This window comes from Myotis lucifugus, unplaced genomic scaffold, assembly GCF_000147115.1.
Source record: "Myotis lucifugus unplaced genomic scaffold, Myoluc2.0 scaffold_8, whole genome shotgun sequence".
In the NCBI taxonomy this organism is placed as follows: Eukaryota; Metazoa; Chordata; class Mammalia; order Chiroptera; family Vespertilionidae; genus Myotis; species Myotis lucifugus.
This window is the reverse complement of record NW_005871056.1, coordinates 4,450,789-4,477,033: the sequence shown is the minus strand read 5'-3', so window position 1 is coordinate 4,477,033 and position 26,245 is coordinate 4,450,789. Positions and strand designations below refer to the sequence as shown.

Here is a 26,245-nt window from a genome sequence, read left to right as displayed (position 1 = left end):
CTGCCATTTCTGGAATATGTTATCTACAAGGCTTCCTGGATGTAGTTTATGTTTAGTGAAGTTATTTCTGGGCAGACAGACTTCATGTTGACTTTTTGTCTTTTCATAAAGGCACTCCTCTTTATGCTGCTCACTTTCGCCCAGGACAGTATGTGGATGTCACAGCCAAAACGTAAGTGCACACAATGGGTTCTCTTTTCCTTTTGTTTTCCTCATCTATTAAAAAATAACAGAGCCCTAGCCGGTTTGGCTCAGTGAATAGAGCGTCAGCCTGTGGACTGAAGGGTCCTGGGTTCGATTCCGGCCAAGGGCACATGCCCAGGTTGTGGGCTCGATCCCCAGTAGGGGGGGTGGGGGGGAGTGCAGGAGATTCTCTCTCATCATTGATATTTCTCTCTCTCCCTCTCCCTTCCTCTCTGAAATCAATAAAGAAATATATTTTTAAAAATAAAAAAATAGAGCAAGTGAAAGAAATAACAGCTTTTCAAGTTAGTAAATAAAGGATAAGTAACCATTATTCTCATTCATAATGCTAATCTTTCAATGTTACTGACTACTGGTTTTTAATTTCATTGAATTAGTTGTATGTGAAGAGTTCACATCAGGTTACAGCTTTTAAACTCAGATGTATGCTTCTTGAAATGGGTCTAAGAGAAAGGTCACATTCCTTGGGTTCTTTGTGGGCTGGGCCTACTTCTATTTTGAATACCAAAGGTTATGTGCAGTTTGATGGCGAAATATACATGAGTGGTGCTATGGAGTTCTTTTGTATAGTCTAGTAATTGATGCTTCTTTCCAATTCTAGGGAATAGTTAAATTGGAAACATTATATATCATCTGTGATAGTGGTTGTTGTGCTTAAGGTTCCCCTTAAATAACTATAAAACATTTTTGTAACTGTGTTAAAAAACCTATTAGAATGTCTCTCAGTAGTAGATAAATGAAACTTCTTCCATAAAAGCAAAAATTTTAATATACTTAAACAAGGGTTTGTTTAATTTGGTACAAATCAACACTGCATTGTCATTCTAAAGAAATGCTGACTTTTGGGCTGGGCAGTGGTATTTTTGGCACTGTAGTTTTTTTCTATTGTACCAGCTATCAGATGGCTTAAGATAAGTCCAGTATTGGCTAGATGATCTCCAGGAAACATTTAAATTTTATAGAAGTAATTTTTCAAAAATTAGTTGAGGTTACCTCACTATAGAATGAAATAATTGTGTTTATGTAGAAATTGTTCAATATAGGTTATTAGAATCTACATGACCCAGGCTAACAAAACTCCCAATATCAGCTCTTGTCCATTCCTGTTTCTTGTTCTAATTTCATTTCATGTACCTCAGTTTTCTTTTTATCATTTGACAAAGTCTGCAGCCTGTGTTCCAGGAATATTCTGACTAGGAACCCTTTATTTATTTGTCGTTGACAGTATTACAGATATCCTCCACACACCCAGTGTCCCCTCCCCCCAGCCCCCCTCCCCCCAGGCCTTCACTGCACTATTGTCATGCTAACTAGGAGCTCTTTAAAAGTGAACAGTGGTCCACAGTGCTCTGAGATAGTGTTAAGATCACAGTGACTGAGCCAAAGTGGCTTTTATCAAAGGAAATCAGATGAGTGTCAGCATCAGCTTCCTTAACATAGTTAGATTCATCTTCCTTTTCACACTATTATTGCCTACTTTCAAATGTGAGCCATTGCAAACAGCAAGGTGCCTTTACCTTTGATGAGCTGTTTAGAAATGGAGTGGTCTATATTGGCAGTAGAGTGAGCCCTCTTTTTAGACATTATGAACCTCTCCCTATTTTTCCCTGCTCCTTTATTGTTGTGGACTTAGACCTACTTAGTGGGGCCTCTAAAAATCACTGGTTGCTTGGTAACTTTGTTTATTCTGCCTTCTTTTGTCAAGAACTCAAATATTGGAACTGTAAAGCTTTGGTTTGGTCAGTTGAGAGATGTGTTTTCTGAATTAGATTATTCTACTTTTTTCATTTCTGAATTTATTATTACATATAATAAAGTACCTCACAGTGATTCTCTAAATATAAACACAGTTAATAGTGTGTGAATTCCATTACGTATTTTATAGTATCTATGGGATGTTTGAGAAGCCCTGTGAAATCAGAGACCTTTGTTAGCAGATGCCTTATGACAGGATTTGTGACTACCATGGATGAGAGCCTAGCTTTTCAGGTGCCTCTGTTCAGTAAGTGCTTTCGTTTCATATGCTACTATTGGGTTTCCTTGCCTTCTTAAAAGTTATTTTAAAATCTTCAGTCTTCTCGTGAGTGTAAAGTGAAAGAGGAAGTTTGTTTTGTTTTGTGTTTTAAGACCATATACCTAGCCCAGCCAGTGTGGTAGTGGTTGAGTGTTGACCCAGGCACCAAGAGGTCATCAGTTTGATTCCCAGTCAGGGCACATGCTCATGTTGTGGGCTAGATACCCAGCATGGGGCGTGTAGGAGGCAGCTGATTGATGTTGATGCATTAATTTTTCTATCTCTCTCTCTCCCTTTCCCTTCTTCTCTCTCTCAAATCAATAAACATTTTTTTTAAAAGATCATATACCTTGTAAACAAGATTATGTAAAGCCTTTTGCCAGCCTCCGAACTAGAAAGCTGATAACAGCCGGAAGGATAACTAGCTCTGGGATCGATTAATTGATTAATTTTTAAATACATTTTTATTGATTTCAGAGAGGAAGGGAGAGGGAGAGAGAGGTGGAAGCATCAGTGATGAGAGAGACTCATTGACTGGCTGCCTCTTGCACGCCCCACACAGGGGATCAAGCCCGCAACCCAGGCATGTGCCCTTGACCGGAATCGAATCTGGGACCCTTCAGTCTGCAGGCCAATGCTCTAGCCACTGAACCAAACCGGCCGGGGCATAGCTCTGGGATTTAAAGTAGTTGACATTTAACTCTGGAGAAGGGAAGACCTTCATTTGAGAAGATCCTCACAATTGTATGGGCAGCAATACAGTATTCTGTTTGACTTTCACCGTGTAACAGTTGGGAGGAGGGTTACTCCCACATATGTGTGCACTGCAGTCTGGTGTGCATAGCTTTATGTGTGATACTGCTTGACATTAGAATGAAATGCACTTTATTTGACCTTTTGCTGAGTGTTTTTGATGACTAGAGCTCTTGTAGCTGGCATGTTGTTACAGTCTCAGGATGCTTGTGAGTGCTTGTAAGTTTGTAGGACTCTGTCCTACTTATGTGGAGCTGTTTTGAATTCCTTCTGGGTATATACAGTCCTAAGTGCTGCTGCCTCTTCTCTTTTCCTCTGACTTCCCTGGGTTGTGGGATGGGTGTAGGTGTATATGCATTTGCTTGCTTTTATTTTTTCTTTAGAAATTCTTCTATCCTTTCCCTGATGCAACTCATTTTTTGGACAGTTTCCTTGGCTTGGAGTTTAAGTCCTTCACAGGCAATGAGAATTTTTTTCTTGTTGACTATAAATGGGACCATCATCTTTTGGGAGTAGGCTCTGGGTCCTCAGTCCATTACTGTGGCTCACTACTGCCAGAGATTAACTACCTCGTCCTCCCTTTCCAGCCCCTGTTTTAAAATTTTGTAGCTTCTGGACTCCATCTTTTTAATTATTAACCTGTTATAGTTAAAGAAACCAGAGAAAACATGTGTGCAGTGACATGGTTAGGTAAGATGGTGAAGGACATGGATTTACCGACTGGAGCATTGGTTCTCACACTTGAGGGCCTCAGAATCTCCAGGAGGGCTTGTTGAACACAGATTATAGATTCTAGTAGATCTGTGGTAGTACCTAAGAATATGCATTTCTAATAAGTTTCCAGGTTATGTGAATGCTGCAAGTCCAGGGACCACTCTTTTGTAAATCACTAGACCAGGGGTCCTCAAACTTTTTAAACAGGGGGCCAGTTCACTGTTCCTCAGACCGTTGGAGGGCTGGACTATAGTTTAAAAAAAAACTATGAACAAATTCCTATGCACACTGCACATATCTTATTTTGAAGTAAAAAAACAAAATGGGAACAAGTACAATATTTGTATTTGCATGTGGCCCGCGGGCCGTAGTTTGAGGACCCCTGCACTAGACTGTAGAATAGTTAAGGGTTCACCAGGTATTGAGCCCCTAACCCAGCACAGAATCCTAGTACCTCCCTTTCCTTAACACTACTCAGATTGTAACATATAAACATGTTTTAAAGCAAAAAAGTTTAATCAATCCATTTGCAAATAACATTGTCAATAAAACATAGCCTCTTTATTACATTTTAATTAACATGAAACGATAAATTGGTCTCTTTAGTAATTGGCTTCATTATCTCCTTTCCATTAGAAAAGAGAAAAACTTCATATCTTCAAATTAATCTCTAATTGAATTCATTTTTCTCATGTTGTAATGATTATATTTAATTGTAAAATTTACATCTATATTTTGAGTATTTCAAGTCTTTTTTACTTTAATTTTAATTGCTAGATTAAACATACTTCAGAAATAACTAAGAAAATTTAAAACAAAATAATACTGTCTAATTTAAGAAAATAGTGTTAATAGAATCCATCTACTTTAAGAATGAAATTTCCTGCAAACATAGCAGCCTCTTCTTGAAGACTTCCTTATAATTTTAAATGTTCCTCTTAATATTTATCTAAAAGGTCTAAGAATACAAATTCAATTTAGGTTATATGAGAAAGATTTTTTTCATCTAATATATATTTGCATTCTAGCAAATTCACAATTTTATTATGCTACTAATAGATCATTAAGCCCAGTCTTTGAAATATAGTTTTATGTAATTCATTCAAAATAAACCTTTGAGAGAGCATAATGATGTGTTTCCTACACCACCACCACCAGTAACCTCCCCTCTGCCGCCCCTCACCGCCTCCCCCCCCATACCCATTTAAAGTTTATATTCTTATTCTGTAATGGTGATAATATTGCAGTGTAACTTCTGATAGATGATGGTTTGGGGTCTAATGTTTTCTCTTTTGTTCTCTCTCAATATTGAGGAAGAAATAGCTATAGATAATATGTAAATAGTGGGTGAGATGAGGTATGACTGATGATTCTATCCTCAACATAGAATGTTTTTTGGCCCATGGTTTTCTATTGAATCCTAGAGGTGCTCATAATTTGTAGGTGTGTGTGTTTTCTTTTTAAAGAAATAAATCAGGAAAGAATGAAAAAAGTAAACAAAAGGAAAACTAAAAATGCATTCTGCATTGATTAAGGCAAAATATTAGGTCTTTGTCTCAAAAGACTTGAAGGACACAGACAGTGATGAATTGCATTCATAACAGTGGCCAAGGGGGCACTTTCCTGTTGTCTTATTGAGCTTTGAATTTATGACAGTGGTATTGTTGAAATTATTTATTTTCTGGTTGTCTGGAATTTATTTATTTAAATTTTTGAAGTCAGAAAACATCTTATTCGGCTACTTAAAAGATTTTTTTACTTTCTAAATGAAAGATAACCTAAAAATCTTGTCTACAAGTCTGGACTAAATAAAACAATCCATATCTTTTCAAGCCTAATCTTATTACTTTAATAGCAATTTCAGGTATAATCTTAACACTGTAAAGGCATCAATGTCCTTTAAATTATCATTGCCCTTTGGCCTCAAAATATAAAAGTAGGTGCTTACCTTGATAATGTCATCCCTGGTAGAAAGAAGAAAGAAGTGGGGAGATTGGATGATTGATAGATAGCACTTTCACACATTTACTGAGATTCAAATAGTTTGGAATCTTTCATTAAGATATCAAAATATGTACTGAAATATTATTGCCCATCAAAGTCTTAAGGTTATTAAAAAGCCAGGTGACTGGTGTGACTTTCTGGTTAGAGCACCGGCCCACGCATTAAAAGGTCACAAGTTGCCAAAACCCGTTTGGCTCAGTGGATAGAGCGTCGGCCTGCGGACTGAAAGGTCCCAGGTTCGATTCCGGTCAAGGGCATGTACCTGGGTTGCGGGCACATCCCCAGTAGGAGATGTGCAGGAGGCAGCTGGTTGATGTTTCTCTCTCTCTCATCGATGTTTCTAACTCTCTATCTCTCTCCCTTCCTCTCTGTAAAAAAATCAATAAAAAATATATTTTTAAAAAAAAAAAAAAAAAAAGGTCACAAGTTGACTCTGGTCTAGGGCATGTACCTGGGTTGCAGGTTTGATCCCCGGTCCCCCGATCTGGGCGTGTGCGGAAGACAACCAATCGATGGTGTGTGTAGTGTCTCTCTTCCTCCCTCTAAAAATCAATGAAAAAAAATATCCTCGTGTGAGGATTAACAAACAAACAAAAAAGCCAGGTGGGATTTTAAAAGAGTAGATTCTTTGGGCTCAGTGCCCAGTCCTGCACACTGTTCGAGAAGGGTGCCTACACACTGTCGGAAGACTTCCCCTCTGGTTTACTCTTCTTCTGGCTGGTGAAGGGGAAAGCCAGGTATGTGCTGCTTCGAGATATAATTCCTGTCCAGCCCTGGACATTGCAGTTCTATTTCATTTTATAGTAAGTTACTTTGTTTACTACTTATTCAAAGCAGTAAATTTTTAAGCACATTAGTGAAATAATTTTCAAAATGAGTGATTAAATCATAGAGGGCAGTAATCTCAAAAAAAAATCATCCCTCTTAAATCAGTTAAAGTGAATGACTGTTTCAAGACAAAGGCTAGAACCATGGCCATTGTTCTCAGTGGTTAGAGCTCTGGCCTGTGCACCAAAGGGTCTTGGGTTCGATTCCCAGTCAAGGCCATATACCTGGGTTGCAGATTCGATCCCCAGACCTGGTCAGGGCTCATGTGGGAGGCAACCAACCGATGTGTCTCTCTCACATAGATGTTTCTCTTTCTCTCCCCCACCCCTTCCACTCTTTCTAAAAAGCAATGGAAAAAATATCCTTGGGTAAGGATTAAAAATTATTATTTATTTTTTAGATAAAGGCTAGAGTTTGGAGAGTGGTGTTTTAGGGTTATATTTTGTTGTTTGTTGCTTTAAAAAATTTATAGTAGGCATCTATAATTCCCTCACTTTTAACTCTACAAAGAAGCTTCTTTTTTACTCAAAGTCATTAAAATTAAGGCCTAATGCGGGAAATCTAGAAAGAGGCTAAAAGCATGGGCTCTGCTTCTCTACAGAGACAGCTTGTCTCTGGGCAGCTGTGGCCTAGACAGCTTTCTTAACCTCTGTTGTCTTTTTTAAAAATTTCTTTTTTGAATTCTTTGTTTAAAGTATTACATATGTCTCCTTTTTTCCCCATTGACCTCTCCCCGGCCGTTCCTACCTCCCCAGCACATGCCCTCACCCCTCTACTGTCTGTGTCCATGGGTTATGCTTATATGCACGCATACATGTCCTTTGGTTGATCTCTTGCCCCCCTCCCTCCCCTGCCTTCCCTCTGAGGTTGGACAGTCTGTTCAGTGTTACCTTGTCTCTGGATCTATTTCTGTTCATCAGTTTATGTTGTTCATTATATTCCACAAATGAGTGAGATCATGTGATATTTATCTTTTTTTATTATTAAATATATTTTATTGATTTTTTACAGAGAGGAAGGGAGAGATATAGAGAGTTAGAAATATCGATCAGCCGCCTCCCACACACCCCCTACTGGGGATGTGCCTGCAACCAAGGTACATGCCCTTGACCGGAATTGAACCTGGGACCTTTCAGTCCGCAGCCCAACGCTCTATCCACTGAGCCAGACCAGTTAGGGCTATATTTATCTTTCTCTGACTGGCTTATTTCGCTTAGCATAATGCTCTCCAGGTCCATTCATGCTGTTGCAAATGGTAAGAATTCCTTCTTTTTTACAGCAGTGTAGCATTCCATTGTGTAGATGGAATTTTTTAATCCATTCACCTGCTGATGGGCACTTAGGCTGTTTCCAAATCTTAGCTATTGTAAATTGTGCTGTTATGAACATAAGGGTGCATATATCCTTTCTGATTGGTGTTTCTGATTTCTTGGGATGTATTCCTAGAAGTGGGATCACTGGGTCAAATGGGAGTTCCATTTTTAGTTTTTTGAGAAAGTTCCATACTGTTTTCCACAGTGGCTACACCAGTCTGCATTCCCACCAGCAGTGCATGAGGGTTCCTTTTTCTCCGCATCCTCACCAGCACTTGTCATTTGTTGATGATAGACATTCTGACATGTGTGAGATGGTACCCCAGTTGTCGTTTTGATTTGCATCTCTCAGATGATCAGTGACTTGGAGCATATTTTCATATGTCTCTTGGCCTTCTGTATGTCCTCTTTTGAAAAGTGTCTATGTTGTCTCGTGTTTAACCTGTTTCACAGCCATGTTGTAAAGACTGAATGAGATAATAAACAGAAAGCTGTTAGCTCAAGGCCTGGCACATAATAAAATGCTTAGGAGAATTGTAGGCTACTACCACTATTATTGATATTACTACTTTTTCATTTGTTTCAGAGTTTAAATGAAAAAATAAGTGTTTTCAATAGGAAATTTTTTAAATGATTAAATAACATTGAGCCATTAGGAATTAGCTCGTGGTATTTTAAGGTTACGCACCGCTTGCTCCATCTAGAATTTATAGAATAATGATGATGCCCTTGAAATAGCTTCATGCCTCTCTGATTTGCTAGACAGTTTTATATTTTTGCTCTAATCTATTTCTCAACAGTCAGTATGACCTGGGTTGAAAGTATGACCAGATGCTTTCATTTACCAGGGATTTGGCCTTAGGCAAGTAGCTTAACTTCTCTGGATGTAGATTGTATTATCTTTAACATAAGGGTATGGGACTAAGCGGTTTCTAAGGTTCCTTTCAATTCTAAAAATCTGCTTCCAAAAAATAATCCCTCAGTTTTCCAGGAGGCCTAATTCATTCTTATCTGTATTAATGAAAAAATAATACATAACCACAGATTCACAGCACATGGCAATATGGTTTTCTGGCCTACTGAAGAAAAGATATGTCTGAAGGCCTTCAGAAGACTGTTTAAGTCCTGTCATAACATTGCAGAATTGGTTATTTGAGTTTTCTTTTTTAAAAAGAGCTTGCTGAACTCAGGACAACAAATGTGCTCTGGATTTATTTAGGACAGCCAGGAAATGCTCCCTTTTATACGAGGACTCAAAGGAGTCACTGCACATTTGGCTCTTTGTACTACTGAATGAGCTAGATTTCATGTCAGAAAGCTATAAACCATGAAACAGTGCGCTTTTAGCAGTTCCTTGTTGATAAAAATGTTCCCAGCTTTTGCTGGCAGTGTTAGGGTTTTTAGGCAGAAACAGAATACCTGCATTTCAGATCTTGCTGTCACAAACTCATCTAAAGAGCAACAGCTATACAGATAGTTCATGCCAGCTTTTAACTATGTGTGGTAGACACAAAGCAATTGGAAAAGTCCGCCGTGACTTACTCATGGGCTCAGTAGCTATACATCATTGATAAATAGGCTTAGACAGCAACACTGAAGTGAGTAGAAGTCAACTCCCATAGTTATTAGGGATTCCGTGGAGATGAAAGTAGATGGGTAACATCTGGGTGAGTTGTTCAAATTCGGAGGCGCTATAATTAAAGATTAAAATGTGTATGTCATATTAGTTCATCATAAATTAAAAGCCTATCCTGATGGGCATAGTGAATTAGCTAATAGGGACTTTTATATACATGTAATTTATTTGACTAAAAATTGTCCTTTTGTGTTAACTGGAATTTTTTATCATTAAAAGCTTCTTGGGTGGTTTGAACAATGTGTTAGGTTATAGGCTACAAGATATTCTTTAGGTTGTTGGTTTGGACATTATGCTTGTACATTCAATACTACTTTTACACAATTAAAGATTTCATCTTACTCCAATCAGTGGTTCAGTTTTATAAAGAAGCCCAATCTTGATTTTGACTAAGAACTGAGATGAGTCGCTATTTTCCTGTGTTCAAATGTAGTGTTTAACCAAAGAAGCTGGTATTAACCTTCTCACCCCCATCTCTCCATTTTTATTTATTATATACTAGAGGTCCGGTGCATGAAATCGTGTACGGGTGGGGTCCACTGGCAGTTGGCTGGCCTGCCCCGCCCCCTGGTTGAACTCCCGGTCGAGGGGACAATTTGCATATTAGCCTTTTATTATATAGGATAAAAATTAAACCTGATCTTGGGGCATCCTTAGAGAAGTCAAGAGTCTCTCTTCCATTAAGTACTCAGTTATGGGTTTTCTGATAAATTATGTACAAGTCAACGTTTTTACAGCATAAATCAGCTGAAGAGAAAAAGTGCAAGCTTAAATTGGAAATGGTTCAGATTGAAAAACATTTGCAGTGTGGATTTTCATTTTTTTAAATAAAGAGATGAAGTACTTTACAGCTAATACAGCACGAGAAACACTTTTAGTTCTTTTTCATGGTAACAGTGGAAAGATAGATATTGCAGCAGGAAGGGTTTTTGAGGTAAAAGGAACAGAATGAGCAAAGACATATAAGAGAGTGGCATATTTAGGGATTCACAGAGGAATCGGCTGTGACTAGATCTGTAATGGGCAGTGTTTGAAAAGGTAGGCTGGACCCAGTTATAAAAGGCCTTATATGCCCCAAGCTAAAGAAATTGCTAGGAAACATTTATGGTTGTTTAGTGTTATGCTGTGTGTTTTTTTAGAGCAGGGAACAGCTTGGAATTTCACTCTGGTAGTCAGGAGGAGGATATCTTGAAAAGAGGGTGATGTTCATTTCGATTTCTGAAACATTGTAATTGAATGGCCGAGCTACTTCTGTTTAGCTGTGGTCCAAACATCTGTAGAATGGGCTGGTAGCAGAATTCTTGCCAGAGGGCAAGGTTTGTGGAACTCCAGTTTATTAGTAATAGCTTCAGGGGTCAGCAGATTTTTTCTCAGGGGGCCAGACAGTAAATGTAGGCTTGCGAACATTATGGTCTCTGTTGCAACTTCTCAGCTCTGTCGTTATAGCTCAGTGATGGCGAACCTATGACATGCGTGTCAGAGGTGACACGCGAACTCATTTTTTTGGTTGATTTTTCTTCGTTAAATGGCATTTAAATATATAAAATAAATATCAAAAATATAAGTCTTTGTTTTACTATGGTTGCAAATATCAAAAAATTTCTATATGTAACACGGCACCAGAGTTAAGTTAGGGTTTTTCAAAATGCTGACACACCGAGCTCAAAAGGTTCGCCATCACTGTTATAGCTCTTATCATAGGCAATAAGTAGAAAAATATACGTGGCTGTGTTATAATAAAACTTTCATTTACAAAAACAAGTTGCCAACCCCTGGTTATAACCATAGTGAGGAGAGGGTCAGAGGCAAGACTCTAAGATCTTCTTTTTATGTACCTGTAAGGAGAAAGGAGTGTCTCAAAGAGCATTAGGGAAGCAGGAGAATAGGGAGGAAATGATTGGAGTGGTGGTGGGAGAGGGTGGTAAGGAGTGATAGAAGACAGTTCTCCTATTTTAAAAGAGGCCATAGAAATGTGAATACTGACTAGATATTTGATATTAAGAAATGGCTAATTTTTTTATATTGTGATAATGATAATGTGGTTTTGTTCTTTAAAAGGATCCTTATCTTTTAGAGACCCATATTTGAAATATTTATGGGCAGAATGATATATCTGGAATTTATTTTAAAACTAGAGGCCCAGCCCTAACTGGTTTGGCTCAGTGGATAGAGCGTCAGCCTGTGGACTGAAAGGTCCCAGGTTCGATTCCGGTCAAGGGCATGTACCTTGGTTGTGGGCACATCCCCAGTAGGAGGTGTGCAGGAGGCAGCTGATCGATGTTTCTCTCTCATCGATGTTTCTAACTCTCTATCCTTCTCCCTTTCTCTCTGTAAAAAATCAATAAAGTATATTTTAAAAAAAAACAAAACTAGAGGCCCAGTACATGAAATTTGTGCATGGGTAGGGTCCCTAGGCCTGGCAAGGATAATCCATTGGAATTGTAGAGGAGGGAAATAGTTGAGACAAAATAGTCCTTGAGTCAAAAATTCTTTGTACTAGTCTTTCTGCTTTTGAATACGTTTTAAAACTTCCATAATAAAAAGTTATTTTAATAAAAGGCTTTGTGTTTATGGATTAAGGGATTAACCTCAGAGTGAGTTCCAGAGAACACTTGGAGAGAAAAAGATTGCAGGTGATGGATGAGAGAGGGAGAAACAGTTTGCTTCCTAAGAAAGAGGAGAAAGGAATGCAGTGGAGAGAGAAGGTAGAAGAAGCCAGTGGCAGGGAAAGACTCAGAGATGAGAATTTTGGAGGAAGTTCTCAGAGGACTCAGAATGGATGGACTTGAGAGCGCTCCTCATCTCATTTTGTTTTATCTCTATATATAACTGTATCCTGAACCATGAAATCAAAGGCATTTTCCCACAAAGAGGGGAAATACTGGTGGGTTTTTATTAAAACCGCTGTCTATGGTAGACATTTAGGCATTTGCCACAATATGGCATGGGAATGAAATTCACCTGGTAGTAATTAGCGATTTATAGAATGCAGTTAGAAACATTAAATTATGCATTCTCTTCTGCAAGATTCTTAGTCATACCTCCTTTTCTCAACACCATCTACTTACTAGTAAACTTTTATGAAAGGTATGCCCATTATACAACATTTGGAAACTGAAGGGCAAAATAAAGGAAACTAATCATCTTTTTTCCTAAGACACAGCTATTGCCAGTAACAACAGAATTACTGACTTCTCTAGGTTGGGCACTAGGACGTATGCTAAGGAAATAGGCCAAGAACAGAGCAATCAAGTTTAAATTTAAATAGTTTGAGTTTTTTTATGATTTCTTGGTTTAACAAGTATAAATGCTCTAAATAAAATTTTTTGTTTTTCTATTTTTCATATGTTTCACTAAATTTGGAACTTTTAATGTGTTTTTTATTTGAATTTTCCTTGATTTTTCTGCTGTCATTGCGTTAGAAAAGGTGTGGGAGTGAAGCATGTGTGTGCTTTGTGTTGTGTATCATTTGTGGTAAAATGGTTTATTTTATTTGACCTGTGAAAACCTTATATTTGAAATGTGCGTGGGTATGCTAAGTATAGATAAGTTCATTTCGTTTGTTTTGTTCTCAAGTTGGGTGACAACTGAGAGAAACAAAAGAATAGGTACCTGTACCACCCATGGATCAACAGGTGCACTCTATTCTCCATCATCCGAATTAAGCCAATAATTTGTCATGTCATTGTGTTTTGTCCTTTTGTTTAAAAGTTATTTATTGAAGAGGTTCCCATTGTACACAGTATAACAACATGGTGTACTCTTGAGCTAGATTAAAAACAATCTGTAATTAGCTGACAGATAATTAGCACTTTCAGGATACCATTTTCATCTTATTTACTCTCAAATTGAGCTCAATATCTTCTGTAATTTACCTAGCATGTGTGTTATTGGGCACGGTCATGCTCTCTTTTTAACTAAGAGATGAATCAGTTTGAGAACTCAGAAGGCACCAGCAAACTTTCTACCAAGAATGGTTAGTGTTAGAATGTGGTATTTTTAAAACATGTTCATTTTAGATTTTGTGTTGCCACTCCCCTCCCGTTTTTTCTTTAAAGTGTTATGTTAATCTTGTAATTTTTAAATCTATATGAAACTTCCATTTTAGCTTTTGTATCAGGAATAAGAATTATTTTGAGTTTTTGAGGCAGAAAAGAATTATGTATACACAAGTGATGTGTCCAGTTGATTATGAAGAAAGTGGTGTAAGCTGCAGTTAAATAACTTTGGACCTGATAATGTTCAGCTGTTAGGTTCTGTACATAGTTCTTATGTTGAATTCTTGATTTATCTATAACAAACTATTGTACGGGCTTACTTCAATTCATTACTCTCTGATAATGCTTTGTTAAATGCACAGCAAAGTGCTTGTGGATATAAGGTGGTTTTCATAACCTTTTGCTTTTTTGTAAATGGCCTGAACTATTCACTGTCTATTTAATAACAGCTAGCTTTGTTAGGGTTAGGAAACACAACTTTAAAATATGTTGACATATTATCTCAGGGGTCCTCAAACTACGGCCCGCAGGCCACATGCAAATACAAATATTGTATTTGTTCCCGTTTTGTTTTTTTACTTCAAAATAAGATATGTGCAGTGTGCATAGGAATTTGTTCATAGTTTTTTTTAAACTATAGTCCGGCCCTCCAACGGTCTGAGGGACAGTGAACTGGCCCCCTGTTTAAAAAGTTTGAGGACCCCTGTTTCATGAAAGCTGGAAAAAATGTTCATCTTAACAGTCTATAAAAATATGTCCACTACAGCTTACAATTTATTCAAGCCCTTTTATTTTATGATTTGTACTGATAGAAACAGACATAATAATGCTTTGAATCATAGTGTTGTTCATTTTTCACCTGCATGGCAGAATGTTTCTCTAGTTATGGACTTTGAAAGTAGAATGGTTTTGTTTAAAAAAGTGAAATATAACACTTTAAGAAATTGTAACTGATTTTGTCATTAGCTTCCTATTTAAACCTTGAAACCAATATCCATCTGGTATCTTCTAATATAAAACATTCAGCTTTTAGGGTATTATTAATGTTCTGTTGTATTAGTTTTCTTTTGCTGCATAACACATTGCCTTAAATCATAACAGCTTAAAACAACAAATATTTATACTTCACAGCTTCTGTGGTCAGGAATCCCAGTAAACTTAGCTGAATTCCTCTGGCTGAGGGCGTCTCCCAGGCTGCAGTCATCTCAGTGTTCAACTTGGGGAGAATTGCCGCCAAGCCTTCGGTCCACAATTGTTGGCTAGACATCCTTCCTCTCGACTCTGTAGAATAGCTTACATGGCAGTGTGCTTCCTTCAGAGCCTATCAAGCAAGAGATGACCTAATGTCAGAGGTGGCATCTCACCAATTTTGCCATCGTTTATTCCTTAGAAGTGAGTTGCTAGGTCCACCCAGACTCAAGGAGAGATGAGGGCTTGGGTACCAGGAAGTGTGGGGATCTTAATGGTTGTGTGCCATATCTCGTGTGAGTACTTTGGAACTTCTAGAAATATACCACTCTTACTGTGTTGTTTCATAGGCTTTTGATGATAAAACTCCCTGTTCAGATTGAACTCCCTTTGCTTAGCTTGCTCTCGTCTCACAATCTTGAATTCATCATTTTATATAAAAATTTCAGGAAGGGATTCAAACCAGGTCAGACATAAAAGAATTTTCATTTGCGGTTTTGCTTGTATAGCCTTTTCTAGTTATTTAGATAAGAAGTTTTGTTAAAACTCTAAGGTACTATCAAGAAAGTGTACAGTTGGATGTAGTATGCTCTGTTCATTGTGCAAATTCTGATGTTTATTTTGCTCAGCATTGGTAAAGGTTTTCAAGGCGTCATGAAACGATGGGGATTTAAAGGCCAGCCTGCTACTCATGGTCAAACGAAAACTCACAGGAGACCTGGAGCTATTTCAACTGGTGTAAGTATAACTTAGTGGTATTCTTTTTAATGTTACGATAGTGCATATAGTGCTTTAGTCTGACCTTGGGAATCAAGCCACATAATGTTAATCTTACTCAAGGTGGGTCCTGGTCTTACTTACTTTCCAGAGGCCGACTTGAATCATTTAGTTATTCCGTACATTCCTACAGTCAGTATTCTAAATATTTTCCTGACTACTTTCTCATTCCCATCTCTGACTCCCCTCCTACACTCTGAAGTCAGCTGCAAGAAATTAGGGATTAGAATGCCTTTTCATCTGGTTCCTTCACAGACTTATTTATTTTTCCTTAAATGGCAGTTTAAGGATTGTCAAGGATAATATAATGGTGTAAGAGAAGAAATGGTGAAGGACTTTGTATTGCTAATTCAGTTCTACTCTCCCAGAGATACAGCATAAAGTGCTGGGGCGGGGGGGGGGGGGGGGGGGCGGGGAGGGTCGTAATTTATTGGAGCGTCATAATACTGATATACATATATATCAAGCTTTAGAGATTAAACTTGCATTATTAAGTGGAAATGTTTCTACTTCTTTTTTCATAAGAGGAACACAGATTAAAACCATTCTTGAGTTACTAAATTCATATGTGGCTTTGATTTTTGCCACTGTGTTAGTAAGAATATAGGGGAACAGGTTCTTATGCATTGTTGGTGGGGATACAAACCAGTGCATCTTTTGTTGGGGATAAAATACAGTATAGTGTGGCAATATCTAATAGAACTACACAGCAATGCTACTTCTAGGTAGTATTTACCCTAAAGATACTCATTTTTACAAAATTAGTTATTGCAACATTATAACTACAAGCATAAATGTCCATACCTGGGAGTTTGGATGAATAAAGTATGGTACATCTGCTCAATAGAATACTATGCAGCTGAAAAAAAGGTGATTTCAGGATATAAGGAAATGCGCGTTACCTGGTTATTTTTGCAAAAAGGAAGGACCTAAAAGATAACCCAGAAACTGAGATTGGTTACCTACAGGAGATGGTTGGGAACAGTATGGAAGGGCTCAAAAGTGGTAAGAGAGACACTTCCACTGATATACTTTTTTGTTAAATTTTTATAGTTGAAACCATGTTAATGTTTTATGTATTCAAAATAAAATACAAAGAAAGGGGGATCCACAATGGAATATAATTAGAAGATGAACTTAACTGTTTGAAATGAGTAACATAACCTCACCAAACAGGTGGGGAGAGTAACTCAAATAACTTTTGAACACAGTATTTGGCTATATGTCCTGAGTCTAAATTAAAAAGGTACTGTGCATAGGTTTTGAATTCTAATTATGTTTATTTGCAATGGTATTAGGTAGCTGTTCTGAAATAATTTTCTGTGAATTGTAAGGTTGAGTAGATAGGTAAATATATTGGTAATAGGGGCCACGTTTCTCACTGTTAGAAAAGGGTATTAAGTTATGAAAAGGAAGGAAATTAAAATAACTCTATAGTGTTGAATTCCAGCTGTAGGTATAAGTATACACTGAGTAGCCAGATTATTATGACCACCCCATCAGTACAATGAAGTGAATTAGTTATGCAAATAATAATAAAACCTTGAGAGTATTTGCTTAGGAAGTTTTCAATATTCAGTATTTTTGGAAGTGTCAATGAAGTACTGATGGGGTGGTCATCATCTGGCCAGTGTATATTTACTATGTGTTTATGTAAAGAAAGGAATGGGTATAAATATACGTACGTTTTAGCTGCTGAAAGGGCCTGAAAGCAAAGATATTCCATAGCAATGAACACAACTAGAGCCTAGATCTTGGTTTTTAAATACCAACTTGTTCAAGAAATCAAGGAAGTTCTTTTAAAATGATACTTGAAAGGACCCAGGATCCAGCTACAGTTAGCTCCCACTTGCAAAAAATGGGACAGTTTGATTTGAAAACTTAAAAAAATGAAATAAACTTAGGATCACTGAGTTCACACTGATACAAATAGATAAATTAATAAATGGGAGAAAAGGGACTGCTCTTCCTTACACTATAATCTCAGCTAATAAGTGTGGAAGGGATGTTAGAGTTAGAATTTCGCTTTGATGGCCATTAGAGGAATTAGCAATAGAGGCTAAGACAAGTGGTGAAAGCTTGATGGACCTTAGATGCTGACATAGTCCCACAACAAGTTGCCTATTAATTACAAAGGGGAAAATAATATCCGTAGAGTGAATTAACTGAGTGAACACATCCTTAACTGATCAATGTTATACATCACCAGTAATTGAACAAACCAACACAATGTGCCTCCTGAACGGATTCCAGGAAAAGAACACATCATCACTTCCGTGGTGATTCCCATCGAAAATGCCTCACCCGAATCTAATCGCAGGGAAACATTAGACAAACCCCAAGTGAGTGATATTCCACAAAATAATTGGTTTGTGGCCTTCAAAAATGTCAAGGTCATGAAAGACAAGGAAAGGCTAAGGAGCTGCTCCAGATTTAAGGAGACTAAAGAAACATGACAACTGTGTAATTCTGAAGTGGATCTGGACTTGGGGGAAATAGCGGTAAAGAACATTATTGGGGCAGTTGACAAAATTAGGTAATGTATTAAATTTTTTGAGTCTCATAATTGTATTGTGGTTATGTAAGAGAATTAGGAAATAGACACTGAAATACTTACAGGTAAAGGAGCATCATGTCTGCCACCAAATTACATATGACATAGGAGATGTGCATACATATAGAGTGGGTGGTAAAGCAAGTGGGCAACCTGTAAACAGTTGGTAAATTTGGGTAGAGTATGAGAGCTCTTTGTGTTATAAGTATGAAATTATATAGTTATAAATTATATAAAATAGTTATGAAAATGAGGTTTATCATCAACATAAATTTAAGACCTTAAAAATAAATTAAAAAATAGGAGTAAATCTTCATGATCTTGGGTTTGGCAAAGCCTTATATCTGACACCAAAAATACAAGTAACCGAAGATATAAATTAGATTTCCTCAAAAGTTCAAACTTTGGGCTGCATACAGCTCCATCAAGAAAATGAAAAGACAACTCACAGATGGAAGAAAGTATTTGCAAATCATATCTGCTACGACTTGTATCCAGAATATATAAAGAACTCTTACAACTCAATAGTAAAAAAAACACCAATTAAATGTAGGCAAAGGACTTGGATAGACATTCTCCCAAAGGAGATATACAAATGGCCAATAAGCACATGGAGAGATGCTTAACATCCTTGGCTATTACATTAATGTAAATAAATCCAAACCACAATGAGATATTAACACTCCCTGGAATTACTATAATTCAAAAGGCAGATAATAACAAATGTTGGCAAGGATGTGGATAAGTTGGGACCCTTATACATTGTCAATAGGAATGTAAAAATGGTGCGGCAGTTGCTAAAAATGTTAAGTGTAAAATAAGACCCAGCAATTCCACTCTTTGGTATATATACCTCAAAAGAAATGAAAACATGCCCACAAAAACCTGTGCATGAATAGTCATAGCAACATTATGCATAATAGCCAAAAAATAGAAACAATCCAGAGGGTCATCAATTAAAGAGTGGTTATTCACACAATATTATTTAGCAATAAAATGGAAAGAAGTTTTGATATATGCTATAACACGGCGGAGCCTTAAAAATGTTATGCTAAGTGAAAGAAGCCAAGCGCAGTAGACTGTATATTGCATGATTCCATTTATGTGAAACGTCCATCCTAGGCAAATCTGCAGAGATGAAAGTAGATTAGAGGTTTGTACAGGGCTGGGGGAGTGACCACTAGTGGGTATGAAGTTTTAGTTTGGGATTGATGAAAATGTCCTAAGATTGGTTGTAGCAATACACAACTCTGAATGTACTAAAAATATTAAACTGCCCTTTAAAAGGGTGAAATGTGTGGTATGAGTTATAATAAAGCTCTTTTAAAAGTTAGGCATGTAGAAGACTATTCTTACAGCTCAACTTAATTATTTGTCATGAAATATGCTGTTCTGTGTTTGTAAATACTTTCATTAAGGATTAGCTAGGGACTGCCTTTATAATCTTAAGAGTTGGGGTATACTTTTAAGGAGAGTAAATTTAATTGGGGAGGGCAGATCTTTTTTTAGTAATGTAATGTTAAGCAAGGTGCTTATCACAGTGTATTTATAGAATAAATATGGAATAAATAAGAGTGATAGTCTATAATATTCAGAATTGTCTTTTAATCTGTGTTATCTCTTAATGAGTTACTTCCCCTGGACTTGTTATGAGAGTAGTGATGCAAAAGTTTTTCTATTTCAAGAATTCATGTGTCCTGAGAACCTTTCCCATTTTAGATGGAATTCAGATTTGCTTCTTTAGATGTAAAATTATTATCCATTATTATCAGAGCCAAAATAGAGATTGTGGGAAGCTGTTTGATTTATGTGAATCGGAGGTAACCAGGGCTGGACAAGCAAACTCAATATTCCGATAACGAACTGTCCTTTAATCATTCTGGTGTAGGAAGGTAACATCAAAAGCAAGGGAGGGGGAGTAGGACCATTCCAGCAGCAGTGGTGCGGATGGAGTCCATTACATGGGCTAATGCAGGAGATTCATGAAAGCAGGCCGGCACTTATTTGTTCCTTTGGTGGTGTGACATGTTTATATGTCCAATACAAACACGTCACACCACCAAAGGAACAAATTTTCTTTCTAAATTCTCAAGCAGTGCTAGCACAGCGACTACTCTCTTGTTACTGAGTTTTTCTCCTAACTCTGTTCTTTGTATGTATTTTGTCGCTCTGATCTAATTTAGACTAGATTACCCCTCTTGAGGTAGATGTGTCTAAATCCATATTTAGTTCTTTACTGGGGCCTAACAGAATGGGAGGATTAAACATTTTAATAATTCCTATCTTAGTTTACATTTTGTTTTAATCAGAACTGTTTTAAATTGAGAATATTTAAAAGTGCTAATTTTGGTTCTCTCATTTAGGATGTCGCCAGAGTCTGGCCTGGAACTAAAATGCCTGGGAAGATGGGAAACAGAGATAGGACAGAATTTGGACTGAAAGTGAGTTTCTGAAGTGGCTCTTTTTAGGAATGGTTAAATTAATGCCCTAATGCAAAGGCACCAGAGTATGGACTTAATGTGTGTCTGTTTAATTGTTGTTTGTTCAGTGTAATGTTTAAACAGTATGATTGTTCTAATAGGTTTTACAGTTATGGAGGGGTGGAGGATACGTGAACTGTGTGTGTTATAAATTCTCAAATTTTTAAAGTATGATTTCATTTATGACTTTAGGTGTGGAGAATAAATACAAAGCACAATATAATCTATGTAAATGGCTCTGTACCTGGACATAAAAATTGCTTAGTAAAGGTATGTATAGCTGTCTTTATTTTCCATTGTTCATTTATATGAATATGAAAAACAGCCCCTAATTTTCAAGCTACATGAGTTCTCTGCTAAATTTTTTTTTTTGATTTTTAGTAGCAACTGAGTGCAAAAATTGCAGAGAACAACCTATAGAGTATGTCTGTAAAAAGGGCAGGACCATGAAGCAGAGGCTCTTTAGAAATATAAAAAGGAGATTAGGATACTCTTGCCAAAATGTGAATATATCTGTCGTTCCCAAAAAGGACTTCTTAGTTTCTTGACACCGGAACCAGAAATTCTGGAGGTGGAAATTAAATGAGAGAGTCCAGAAGAAAGGTGATTAAAGGTAGACATTTTAAAGAGATTCTGTTATTATTACAAGCATTGCTCTGATTGTACTTTTAAGTATTTTCCCTGAAAATATGCATGCTCATTTTTATATTCAACATATGAAGGAAAAGAAGAAAATAAACATGTTGTACAGGATAGATTTGAAGAAAAACTCAGACTCTCAGAGACTTATTTCCATAAATAAAATACAAATTAAATAGTCTGCCTGGAATTTTAAGCCATGGTAATACAAAGTGATAAATCACTCGAATTTTGAACCTCCCATTCTGAAAATACATTTATAATAGAAGTTATATCAGCTATTCCTAGAAATATAGTTTTCATTAATTTTCCAACAACAACAACAAAAATAGGTTGAAACTTAAACCTCAGATTTTTCATATTGGGTCTCTTTGTGTACTTTTTAAAATAGGTTCTGTTACTAGAACAAGGTACAATATTTGTTTTAATCTTACAGTAATTAAAATTCCCTTCCTGGCACTCTTCACTCTTTGACTGGATTATTCTCGTTTCTTTTGTAAGATTGCAGGTGCTTAGGCCTAAGTAGGTTTCCAAACCCAAGTGATCCATTCTCCAAGTGACTACAGTGACAAGTGGTTGAAGCCAGCAAGTCGTCATTGTATTTCTCATAACATTTTGGCTTCATAATTCAATGTATCCCTACCTCTGCAATCCAGATTTATTACGTTATGCTTATCACAACCCAATAAAAGAGGAAAGTGATTATTTTCCATAATAAAGTTACACTGGATAGCAGGTGGATTTTTTAATGTTGCCAACTCCTTATATCCCCATTTGCTGCATACACGATTCTAGGCTGGCTTTCCAGCTGAACCCTACTACTGCTGCTGCGACTTCTCAGGTACCCCCTCAGCATCTTCTTAGATGCTTCTTAGTAACTATTGGGGATGAATAGGTCAACTGTCTTGAAAAACCATAATCTATGTAGTAATTTTCTGATCTGGTTGTTATAAACAGCAACATTTATTACTCAGACTTTTCATCCACTTGATAAAAAAATGCTTTCAAAAATTCAGTCAGCTCTCTAATGGATGGTGGCCTGCTGTCACTGAAAAAAGACAGAAGGTCCACCAAAGGCAATTTCTTTTTCTTTTTTTAAAAATATATTTTATTGATTTTTACAGAGAGGAAGGGAGAGGGACAGAGAGTCAGAAACATCGATGAGAGAGAAACATCGATCAGCTGCCTCCTGCACACTCCCCACTGGGGATGTGCCCACAACCAAGGTACATGCCCTTGACCAGAATCGAACCTGGGACCCTTGAGTCCGCAGGCCGACGCTCTATCCACTGAGCCAAACCGGTTAGGTCCCAAAGGCAATTTCTAAAGAGGAGTCCAAATATATTTTGAGAAACTTACAGCAGCAGAGAAATGTCTAGTCCACTTTGAGCTGCTAACACACTAGTGAATGCATTTTCCACAGACATGTTTTGATTTTAAAAACTCATATTGAAAAAATAAAGTCTTTGCATTATGGTACCTAAACAGCTTTTGTAATCTATAAAATGTGTGCTTCAAACATTAAGGTGTCAGTTTGAAGGAGTATTTTGTGGGCTTGTGTTTAAATGTCCAGAAGTTTGGTACATCTTTTAAAAACATTCAGCCCACTTTTTCTATTCTCCCAGGTGATTGCATAGCAGTAAGTTCTTGCCCGTGGAGAATGAGCGCTCCTGGCTGGACAGGCAGCCTCACGAACATCCACTCACTCCATGGGAGCTTTTGCTCTCAGAGTACAGGGCTGCCAATATCTCTAATTCTAAAATTAGTAAAGATAGTCGTTGGAATGACCAACCTGTTTCATTAATGTAAGCTTTTGTTGTTTGAATTCACTAAATGTATTAAGAGAGCCTAAGAAACTATTTACAGCATAATGTAGGCTATGTTATTAAATACTACTCAAGTGTACCTGGTTTTTGTGTGTGTCCTAACCCTCCAGCCCACCTTTTTTCACAAGATTTGAACTGCTTTGCTAATACACATAAATGTAAAAAGAGTGAAGTAGGTAATTGAGGGGGTCTTGGTGAAGGCAGGGAAGAAATAAAGCCAGAGGTAAAATTAAGTGCACAAAATTCATACGAATCTTGTACCTTTGGACTGTAAACTTCCAGCCCTCAATTTTAAAGCTGCTGTCATCTTTTATGTTTCAAATCAATGAATTACATATAGTACTGTAGCTTTTACAGTTAGAATATTTAAGCGGTGCTTTTTTTTGTCTGAAATTTTCCTCAGCTATAACAGATTTATAAAAATGTAAAAGTAACAAGAACTCAAACTCTGTTACGGGCAAGAGGCTTACCTGTTATGCATTCACCTGGTAGAATAAAAAAAGTGGGCTGAATGTTTTCAAAAGATGTACTCTTTCTAATACTTTAAACAATAAAACAAAATTTAAAAAAAGATGTACCAAACTGCTGACATTTAAACACAAGCCCACAAAATACTCCTTGAAACCTTTAAATCATCTGTTAGTAAATGTTTACATTTATCAAATTAGCACAGAAAGTTTTATTGTTGGTTTTACTGTCTACTTAGTTTTATTCCCAATTCTAAATTCTGAAACAGTTTAAATTGGTAAGAATATGACCTCTTTTTAGTCCAAGTTAAAGTTCAATCCAAGATTAGTTGGGGGGAAAAGTGAGTTTATTTTCTTCTGGGTGACTGGTAATTTTTTAGAACAGTTTTAATGAGAGATTAAAATATGTTTTTCTGTACTTAGCTGTTCCTAGCAGCTAATTAGCAACCAAATTATTCATTCATTCTTTTTTTTTTTTTTACAGTTTGGCATTTAAATATATTTTTATTGATTTCGGAGAGGAAGAAAGAAGGGGGTGGGGAGAGAAACATCAGTGATGAGAGAGAACCATTGATTGGTTATGTCCTGCATTCCCCCTCCCCAGGGGTCAAGCCTGTAACCCGGGCATGTGCCCTGAGCAGAAATCGAACCATAGGTCTATGCTCAACCACTAAGCCACTCCTGCCAGGCCAAATTATTCATTTCTTATTGCCAAAATTATTATGGCTTATTTTACTCTGTGTGTATAATTATAATTTTTTTATTCCTCTCTGAATGAAGGCTGTAGAAGTCAGAAGCTTTAAAGAACCCAGCGATGTTTTCCAAAAATAAAACCCATCATTTTAGATTATATCAACATATGTAGTATTCCTTAGTTTGTGAATTCACAGATTAGAATAGTTTTAGAACATAAAGAGTTAATAGCAATATTATAAAGACTTATGAATTTATTATTGTTTTTTGCTAAATACTATTCTGTTCTTAGCTTCCAAATGAGAATGCTACTTGTTAAATGTAAGCTGATTTCCTTAAAACTTGATAGTTTTATTATGTGTTCTAGAATTAAGACTAATAAAAATACTAGGTAAACTATTTTTAATCTGAGCTCAAAAAAATCTGTTATAATAAAAATAGACAATATGAGTAGATGAAATCATTAAGAAGTAGTAATACCTTTTAGGTATATAGTCTATATCAATCTTTATATTTGAAATATCCATTTGGATATAACTGATATTTAATATAATTTATCCTGTTGGGCAGTTCTAGAAATTTTTCTTCTTATGGAAGATTATATCATTGGATTAATTAAACTTACTCAAATAAAACGAATACATTGAGTTCCTTTCACTTCATATAGATATAACAGTTGCATTATTCACATTAGAAAATATTGGAACATATTCTTTGATTATGAGTAATAAAACAGGCTATCTTTAACTTAATTGGTAGCACTCATTAATAAAATCTTTGTTTCCTCCCTCCAGATCAAAGATTCTATACTACCTGCATATAAGGATTTCTGCAAAAATCTACCATTCCCTACATATTTTCCTGATGGAGATGATGAGGAACTACCAGAAAATTTATATGATGAAAATGTGTGTCTGCCCAGTGCACCTTCTATTACATTTGCCTAACCCCTTGGGGCATGGCAGAACCTCACCCTCACATATTTTTTTAGCTTTGATGAGCCAGAACAATAACATAGCCAGGAATTATATTTTGCTTTCTTAGTCAAAACAATATCACACTTGTCACCTTTGTCAAGGGCATAATATGTCATTCATCCCCCAATGGAATTTTTTAAAATTACCACATTAAATAAATCAATTAAGTAGATTGACTATGCCAAATTTAGATGGACTGGCAGTGTGCATATTAAAATCTTTGCAATTTGTGGATTTCATTTTTTTTTTTACTATATATTTTTCAAGTTATCTTAAGATGTTCATAAATTTAACTTTTATTAAAGATTTGTTTTTGTGAAATCATGGTTATGGATAACAATGGCAAAGAATATGGGGACTATGGTATAACCTATTTGGATAATAAAATCCATTTCCTAAAATTCATTTTGTATCAGACTTTTATATTTTAGAGTCCTGAAGAGGGAAAACAAGTGAGGTTTTTATTTAAATTACAGAAATATACATGTTATACTTAAAGGCCTGTTGAAGACAATCGTAAATTTTGGGTCTTATTTACACTGGAGAGGAAAAGTTATTTCTTTGGTCACTCAGCTATAAAATAAGTATAACCACTTTTCCTTGATGCCTTTTTTAAAGGATTTGAAATGGCCTGGGATTGTACGTTCAACAAACTTTTATTAAGCACCTATTACTGAAAATGTTAATGGCCCCTGGGTTTCACTTCATTTTATGAAATTAAAATGTGCTTTCTAATGGCTACTTCCGACAAATAATTAAGCTTAACAATGTAAGGATTAGCAGGCTTCATTTAACTACTAAATTTACTCTGGACCAGGTTACTGAGGCACCACAGCATTCATTTTAACTCCAGTTGTTTTCTGAGACTTGATTCATATGGCAACCCAAGAGACTTATTAGCCACAGTGTTAGGTCTCCACATGATTTCCTGATAACTGATAGATTTATTATTAAAAGTTCCCACAGTATTTTTCTACCCTACTAAATTTCTCTCGTTATTTTAAATCCAAATGTAACCACGTCTTTTCTAAAGTTTTTATTTGCACTAATCTCATTCTAGTAAAGATTTGGAAATAGATAGGAAATCCAAGCAATAAAATAGTAAAGTAAGGGGGAAATATCTAGGAAGATGTAAATCAAAATAGGTAGAGGGTTGGGAAGGAATGATGCCAAGACAATA

The 26,245-nt window shown here is 36.4% G+C and overlaps 1 protein-coding gene across 4 annotated transcripts in view; it reads left to right on the top strand.

Moving 5' to 3' along the window:
- Positions 1-25,470, top strand: part of MRPL3 (mitochondrial ribosomal protein L3) — a 41,529-nt gene extending 16,059 nt beyond the window's left edge. Inside the window, exons 6-10 of one of the 4 annotated variants that reach the window (XM_006083694.3) lie at positions 112-172; positions 15,282-15,390; positions 20,347-20,424; positions 20,656-20,733; positions 24,883-25,470. In XM_006083694.3, coding sequence (XP_006083756.1) covers positions 112-172; positions 15,282-15,390; positions 20,347-20,424; positions 20,656-20,733; positions 24,883-25,035 — 479 coding nt within the window. In that variant the 3' untranslated portion in view covers positions 25,036-25,470. The remainder of the gene's footprint in view (positions 1-111; positions 173-15,281; positions 15,391-20,346; positions 20,425-20,655; positions 20,734-24,882) is intronic. The other 3 variants (XM_023749522.1, XM_014450785.2, XM_023749523.1) reach the window with 3 other exon arrangements.
- The last annotated feature ends 775 nt before the right edge of the window (positions 25,471-26,245 follow it).